Raw genomic sequence first — 8,803 nt, forward strand, 5'->3', positions numbered from 1 at the left:
CAGAGAGGTCCTCACAGACCTTTGCTTCCCCTTTTTATGTTGGTACTGCCTTTTATTTGGATAGAGGATGCTTGAAGGGATTTTTGTATGCTGTGCCAAGACATTGTGTTCTTTGCTTGACACTGTCTTGCTTTTGTAAAGCGTAGTGTATACTCATGGTTCTGTGTAAATAATAAATTATAATAATGACCAAGTGTCTGTCTTGTGGAAACTGGTCAGTCTAGAAGTATTCATGTGAAAAATATGATAAAAAGCCAAAGGGAGGCATTTTAAGAAAGTTAGGCAAGCTGAAAAAAGCCATGTTCGAGTTCTCAAAAGATGACTCAGTGGTTAATAGCACTTACTGCTCTTGCAAAGGTCCTGGGTTTGGTTCCCAACACCCACATGGCAGCTGACACTGTCTGTGACTCAAGTTCTGGGGGGATTCAATACCCTTTTGTCTCCATGACATTGCCTGCACGTGATGTGGTACACTTGCATGCAGACCAGACAGGGCAGTAGTACACATAGATTTTTTTAAAAAGGAATTTTGAAGCTTTTGTGTGTGTGTGGCATTTACTTATTGTGTGTGTCTGTGTCTGTGTAGGTGAACATGTGTGTGCACATTCCACAGCAAGTGTGTGGAGGTCAGAGGACAACGTGCAGGGGCTGTTTCTCTCCTCCTACCTTGTAGGTCCCAGGGATTGAACTCAAGATTGTCAGGCTTGGTGGCAAACACTTCTACCTGCTGAGCCATCTCTTTCGCTCCAAGTTCTGGCTTTTATTATTACTCTTCTGGAATTTAATAATCTAAAAGAAAATAAAGCCTTCAAAATTCATTCATTTTTCTATTTATACCAACTCAGAGAACATTATAGCCATTAAAATAGTATTTTAGCCGGGCATGGTGGTGCACGCCTTTAATCCCAGCACTGGGGAGACAGAGGCAGGCAGATCTCTGTGAGTTCAAGGCCAGCCTGGTCTACATAGTTCCAGGACAGCTGGGGCTACGGGGAGATCCTGTCTCAAAAAGACCAAAAAAAAATTTTTATATATATATATATGGTGTTTTAATTGAGTTATCGTATATGACATTTGTCCCTACCTGTAGTTAAATTGAAAAAAACATGAATCTTCTGCTTGCTATGTGACTTTTCCTGGTGAGATGTGGCCTACACTATTTGTCTATCATAGATAGGGTACTGACAGAGCAAGGAAAGGATTCCAAACAAGTCTAGCTTAGTGACCCAGTGAGTTACAGGGTTATTTACAAATGCATAGGTGACTCAAAGGCAGCTACATCACTAAGAAGCCCACTCAGCATGGGTGACAGCTTACAAAAGCTGCATCCCTAGAATGTCCTGTATAGCTTGTATGTAGCTGGGCTCATTGGAGTCTTCTCTCTAGCAACTGCTTACTGCTTTTATAACTTGAAGGGTAGGGGTGAGGACTTGTGAATCTCCTAACTTTCAGGAGTTTTCTGAGTCTTGTAAATTTCATTTACTTAGCAAATTTTCTGGGCCTTCCTCCTCCAGGAAGGAATATTTTAGTTGGGGGTGGGGGTTGGCTATAGAACACTGCTTATGTAGTTTTGCTTATAAGTGGTCTGGAGTCTCCTCTGTTGGCCTAATTTTAGGTCCTTTGCATACTTGTTAGAAGACAATTTTCCCACTGAGTGCCTTCAGATACTTATTTATATATGTGTATTCATACCTATTTGTCTTTACTTTTGATAGAAAATGATGCATCCTGTTGCCAGCAGTAATCCAGCGTTCTGTGGGCCTGGCAAGCCTTCGTGCCTCAATGAAGATGCCATGAGAGCTGCTGATCAGTTTGACTTATATTCCTCCCAGCAAAGCAAATACAGCCACACAGTCAGCCACAAACCAATGGTTTGTCAGAGGCAAGACCCATTAAATGAAACACACTTGCAACCTACAAGTGGCAGAAACATAGAGATAAAAGATGAACTAAAGAAAAAGAAAAATCTTAATCGATCTGGTAAGCGTGGCCGGCCTTCGGGAACCACCAAATCAGCAGGATACCGGACCAGCACAGGCAGACCCCTGGGAACTACCAAAGCGGCTGGATTTAAAACAAGTCCAGGCAGACCTTTGGGTACAACTAAAGCTGCGGGATACAAAGTCAGCCCAGGGAGACCTCCAGGTAGCATTAAAGCTCTATCCCGGCTTGCTGATCTTGGTTATGGCTGTGGCACTGCTGCCTTTCCTTACCCTATGATGCATAGTAGAGCAGTTCATGGGGTGCAGGAAACCAGCAGTGAAGTCAAGCCACCCAATGAATGAATGAGGCAGGAGAGGAAAGCCCAGTTTAGAAGGAGATATGAATAATCCCAAAGCTTCTTGGTTTAATTTGACATAAATTTTCCATCTGGACTTTCCAAATTTGTTTTTCTATTTGACACCCCCCACTTTTTTTCTCAGAAGCTGCCACATGTTAAGAGGTACATGTCGGGCAGCAATGGTATTCTCTTTGTACTATACATAGGTTAAGACATAACACTTAACAAAATCATTTTTGCTTTTCCTTTTATTTTTTTATCACTACTTTGGGGCCATTCTAAATAGATGATTTATATGCTAAGCAACTTTGCAACTATTATACCTTTTAATTTGTGAAGTAAGCCTACAATATAATAAGAATATTATCTAGAGTATTTTAACTGATGGAACAAAAAAAGCAACTAATGATCAGGATAACTTGTGGTAATAGCTATGTGAGTTTCTGTGACAGTTTCATGAAATAAGACATAGCTATTTGGATGCTTTGAAATTTAGAAACGATTTTGAGTGTTCTGAGTTTTAACAGCTTTTTTGATTTACATTTATTGGTTGATGTAGCTATTAGTCCTAAAATAATTCTTGAATATTTGCCTTTCAGCAGTGATAGGCTGTGTGTTTTTTAGTTGCCTAAGAGCATATATACCAAACACTACAAACAATTCATACTTTAAAAAAAATTAAAAAAAAAAAAACCTTAAAACTGCACATTACATTTTGGTGAATTACAATGCATTCTGAGAATAGCATATTTAATATACTAGGAAAAGAAACCTTAAGGTCTGCATGGAATTATAGTCACTCTATTTTGTCTTTCATATACTTAGTGAGTTTCAAAATATTATATTTAAAAACATTTGTAAGTATGACTCATTTATTTAGAATGTTTTTTTAGTTTTTCTGAGTAATTGTCATATTGCATTACACTTAACTGTATTTTCAGGTTTATATCCACCAAAGGACACACACTGAATGGTAGACTGTAAAACTGGTATAAACAGAAAACAGCTTTCTGACTGTCAGAACCCAAATACTAACAATTATAGTAATCTATGTATGCGTGAAACATGTAAAAAAAATGTTGATTAGTCAAATTAAAAAATGACGTTGTGGCTCCAGTGAGACCACTTCATCTAGAAAAAATGTCTTCACCCCAATGATACTTGCTTTAGAAGCAAGATAAGAGAAAAAAATATATTGGGCCCATAGTGTAGTGAGGGACAGTGAAATCTCCCTTTTTTCCTGAAATATTTCTTGTTAATAATTTTTTTATTTTGAGTTCCTAATGAAATATTATGAACTTCACATTTGGAAAACTTTCACTGAATTTTAAAAGTTTTTTACTTGCATTTTAAAATGCTTTTGAGATTAAAAGTGTAGATTTTTCAAGACTCAGAAACTTTTTAAATAATCAAAAATTTAAAGGGGCACATACCATGTTGATTGGGCTTGCTCCCAGTTATTGCAAAGTCTGACTGCAAATAGATACTGTATTTCATACCTTTGTTGTCAGGAAAAAAGCAGCAAGCCTTCAGGTGTTCCAGTGATGCCTGGCACAGTGAGCTGGACTATTTTGCTGCTCTTTACAGTAAGAGGTGTTGTACTGTATGTGGGGACTGTGTGCTCTGGCATCTGAGACAGTGACCTCAACAATACCAGCTTGCACAGACCATAGTGAACAATGCTGGATGACTACATTTCATAAGCAGTTCTAACATTCTGGCAGCTAAATTGCTATAAGAGTTTCTTCTTGCAGAAGCTAAGAATATAAAACTTTTAATAATTTACTCAGAACAGTATAACTTCTGACACACACAAATGCTTGCATCTTTATTCATGTGTTCACCTGTTGACTTGTATATCTGTCATTTAGCTGTTTCTCAAGATGTTTAGCAGTTGGCTGCTTAGAAATCCTTTGAAGCTAGTTCCTGAAGACAATTCAATGAAAAATTCTACTATAGAATAACATACAACCACTGACAAGGATTTGGGTGCATGTTGTATTTTACAGTAAGTCCATTTGACATCCTTTCAGTTTGATTTCATTCCTGGTTTTGCTCAACATACCCTTTCATTTCTTCCTTACCTTGTCCCATGTTCATCCCCGCCCCCCCAACTCTCCAGCACATTACTTGGTGGTGCTGTGCTGTGTGTCAGAAGATAACGCAGGTGTATTATTGTATAATGAATTTTGTATACATGTTTATGAAATGGTGAAATCAATTTAAGGAGATAAGTTCGTAACAGTGTTATTATCAGGAGCTATGTCCCAGGAAAAAAGAGGATAAATGGATAACATCACTTAGAAAACTGATGTTCATGTGAGAACAGTTACCTGGAATAGTAAATGTGTACACTGGTGGACATCTGATTCCACTTTTCTCCTTGTGAACAGTTTACTACTATCATGCTGAAGAGAGAGACATAAGTGATAACCTGAAGTCAAAAAGAAAGTATTTTTACTTCTATATAATCTAAAGACTACATTGTGCATCTTTTGTAACACTGTCTCTTGTCATGATAAACACTGAAATAGCATGTTGAACAGTTGCCTATACTTCAGTATAATCAGTTGGGGAAAACTGGCCTTTTCCCCCACACTGTATAATTATTCCTTAAAAGGTAAATTGCTAATTTTATACTGTGTGGTTCTATTCATAAAATAGGTTTCACTATTCTATATTAAAAGTGTTGGTCAGAAAATGATCTATTCACGTAAGTTTGTTTTACTTTTTTTCTTAAAAGGATATTTTAACATGCCTTATTTATTATTATCATAACAAATAAGGAACCTAATACAGATGAAATTTTCATTTTTGACAGGTAAAACCTTGCCTAACCTTTAGTATGGGATGATTTTGATACTATCTTTGGAGTTTTGCACTGGATATTAAATATATTGGCATAGTGTTAAAAAAAAGTAGTATTTGGTTTAATTTTTAATATTTGGGGACATTTTTCAAATCAGTATTTGATTAGACTAAAAATTATATATTTTATTTACTTTTTAAAAAGAAACATCTGTCAAAGTAGTATTTATTCATTCCAAACTGGTGTTTGTTTGAATTTACATATATATTTTCATGAAATAATAATAAAATTTCTTTGAGGCAAAATCTGTATCCATTTATTATTAGGTTAAGCGTGATTCATCAGTGTAAGGATAATCATAGACTATGAGTTTATACAACAAACTTCTTTATATTTTAAGAAGCTTTAAAAGAGCAGTTCCAGGGTACTGATGGTAACTGCTGCCCTGTCTGTCATTGTCTGTGTGCAGTAAAATTTTATGATCCCATCAGAGAAAATCAGTAAGAATTCACAATAGTCTAGAACATAAAAGTTTTTTTTTTTATAACATACCTGCTCTTAAACTCTAAGATGTATCTAAATCTCTCCTTTGCTTTTTCTCCCTTTTCCTCTCAAGTAGACAAATTATGCTCTCACATACAATGTATTTAATTTTTTGAAATTAATGCTATAGTAATTCAAATGTGTGATTTAATCAGGCCACTTTGATTCACAATTTCCTTTTTTCACAGATAATTATGAAGCAAATAATTACCAGTTAACTGATAATAAGCACGTTGTCCTCTGCTGTAAAAAGTCTGAATAGATACTGTGTATGGTTTAATGTCCATGAACTTGAGCTACTCATGTGCAATTAAGTGTATGGGAATGGAGTAGTGTTCATGATTTGTATCTATATCATCATATGGATGTATATTTATTAATAAAGTCATCACTTTAAAACTATGTTTGCTACTTTTTCCCCCCATTTATTTGTTTTGTATGGGGTGGGGGATGACACATAGGTGTCATAGTGCACATGTGGAGGTCAAAGGACAAGTCCTTCAGGAGTTGGTTCTCTCTGGGTCCTAGGGCTCAAACTCAGGATGTCAGACTCAGTGACAAACACCTTTACACACTGAACTGTCTTGCTGGTCCACTTTCTTTTTCAGCCTAGTACTGTTCATGTAGAGAAATGGTACTTGGTAAATAAACCTTTTTTATGATTTGTAGGTAGGTTTTTTTTTTGAATTTTGCATCTAAAATCTGTCCCTTTATACTTAATTTTTCTTTTTTATTTGTAATTCCAAATCCTTAAAATTGAATTTCACCGTGTTTCCATTATTGAGATTATCAGGGGACTGGAGAAAGATGTCTCAGAAGTTAAGAGCACATACTGCTCTTGCAGAGGACCCAAGTTCAGTTTTCAGCACCCACATCAAGGCAGCTCACAGTTGCCTTTAACTCTACCTCCAGGATATTCGATACTCTCTTCTGGACTCTGTGGGCATCTGCAGTCATCTTGCACTTAGACACACACACACAACTATACATATACTTAGTTATAAAAATAGGGGGTTCAGTGGTTAAGAGCACTTACTCTTGCAGAGGACCTTGGATTGATTCCCAGCACCATATGGCAGTTTACAATCCTCTGTAACTCCAGTTCTAGGGAGTCCAGTGCACTCTTTTGGGCCTCCACAGGCAATACACACATTTTGTGCACTTACAAACATGCAGGCAAAATGTGAATACACATAAAAATAAAATCTTTAAAAAAATATGTGTGTGTTTTTGAGTGCCTTTACCTCCCTAGTAACCTGATATACTCAGCCAAACTAATATTCTTACATTTAAATTCAGGCGTAACCTGCTTGGTTCAAAAAAGTTCAGATAAGAAGATGGCTCAGCAGGTAAATGCACTTGCCATGAAAGCCTAACCACCTGAGTTCAGTGTCAGGAACGAACTACATAAAGGTGGAAGGAGAGGCCTAGTGTGATGGCTCACACCTTTAATCCCAGCACTGTGGAGGCAGAAGCAGAGACAGAAGTAGAGGCAGGCAGATCTCTATGAGATTGAGGCCAACCTGGTCTATATAGTGAGTTCCAGGCCATCTGGGTTTACAGGGAGACCCTGCCTTAAAAAAGTGGGAGAGCAACTCCCCAGGGTTGTTCCCTGATCTCCACATGTGAGCCATGGCACTCATGCTCCCCCATGTACACACAATAATAAAAATATTTTTATGTGTATGGATGTATTACCTGCATGTATGCAAGTGTACCCATTTCATGCAAAGCCCAAGGAGGCCAGAAGAGGGCATCAGATCTGGAACTGGAGTTAGGGATGGTTGTTACCTGCCATATGGGTGCCGGGACTCAAACCAGAGTCCTTTGCAAGAGTTAGTGCTCTTAACCAATGAACTATCTCTTCAGTCCCAAAAATATTGGGACTGGAGAGATGGCTCAGCGATTAAGAACACTGGTGGTTCTTGCAGAAGACCCAGCTGTCCTGGAACTCACTATGTACACCAGGCTGGCCTTGAACTCACAGAGATCCGCCTGCCTCTGCCTCCCTAGTGCTGGGATTAAAGGCATGTGCCACCACACCTGGCAAAATATTTTAATAAAAATTATTTTTAAAGATCAGGTATCAAACGGCTCATTTTAATTTTATGCTTAGGGAGAACAGCACATATTTTTGAAGCTGTGAAATATTAGAAGTATTAAATACTTTTCTATAATTTTCTCTATTAACTTTTTTTTTATCCTAGCAGCTGCTAAGGGTAGGGGGGGGGGGAGTGGGGGTGGGGAGAATTGTGAGTGATCTTTAGAAAATGAATTGGCATTTGGAAATTTTACAGCAACATTTAGTCTTGAATTTTAATACAAGTATTTAGAATATGGTGCTGTTTATGACAAAATGAAAGATCTGCTGTAGTCAAAACCCCACACCTTTTTATTTTTCTAGACTCTCATGTCTCAAATTCATGAAATAGCCAAGGATGACGACCTTGATCTTAGGTATGTGTGACCAGTTCCCACCTTCCAAGTGCTAGGGCTACAGATACATACCACCACACCTAGTTTTTATTACTGTTTTGTTTTAAAATTTTATCTGTGCATAAGCATGTGAAGATCAGAAGACAACTTGTGGAAGTTGGTTTTCTCTTTCTACCTAGTTTTTTTGGGTGTGGCCTTTTTGAGACAGGGTCTCCCTATAGCCCCAGCTGGCCTGGAATTAACAGATCTATCTGCCTGCCTCTGCCTTGTGAGTGCTGGGACTAAAGGTATGCACCACCATGCTCAGTCAAAATTTAAAAGATTTTTAAAAATTTTTTAAAAATTATTTAATAACCATATAATTAGAAGAGGCATTTCATTACAGGGTGTGGCCTTGTGGCGCCAGGGTCTCCCTATAGCCCCAGCTGGCCTGGAATTAACAGATCTTTCTGCCTGCCTCTGCCTTGTGAGTGCTGGGACTAAAGGTATGCACCACCATGCTCAGTCAAAATTTAAAAGATTTTTAAAAATTTTTTAAAAATTATTTAATAACCATATAATTAGAAGAGGCATTTCATTACAACGGCATTTACATATTCAATAACAATTTCCAGAGCTAAGATGCCTGTCTTTCAAAATTGGTTGTAAATTCTTTACGTTTACAGTTTAATTAATACAGTTATACAATATTGTACTCAATATAAACCCTATAAGACATAAAATCAAGTGAGGTT

The 8,803-nt window shown here is 37.3% G+C and overlaps 1 protein-coding gene across 5 annotated transcripts in view; it reads left to right on the top strand.

Annotated features, from left to right (window-relative positions):
• The window catches only part of CUNH5orf24 (chromosome unknown C5orf24 homolog), a 12,157-nt gene extending 6,122 nt beyond the window's left edge, over nt 1–6,035 (top strand). For all 5 annotated transcript variants that reach the window (XM_029570090.1, XM_008847362.3, XM_029570055.1 and 2 more), the window contains one exon: nt 1,716–6,035. In XM_029570090.1, the coding sequence (XP_029425950.1) occupies nt 1,716–2,285 (570 nt within the window). In that variant the 3' untranslated portion in view covers nt 2,286–6,035. The remainder of the gene's footprint in view (nt 1–1,715) is intronic.
• Nucleotides 6,036–8,803: the final 2,768 nt, after the last annotated feature.

This window comes from Nannospalax galili, unplaced genomic scaffold (assembly GCF_000622305.1).
Source record: "Nannospalax galili isolate Female #2095 unplaced genomic scaffold, S.galili_v1.0 scaffold1830, whole genome shotgun sequence".
NCBI classification, from domain to species: Eukaryota; Metazoa; Chordata; class Mammalia; order Rodentia; family Spalacidae; genus Nannospalax; species Nannospalax galili.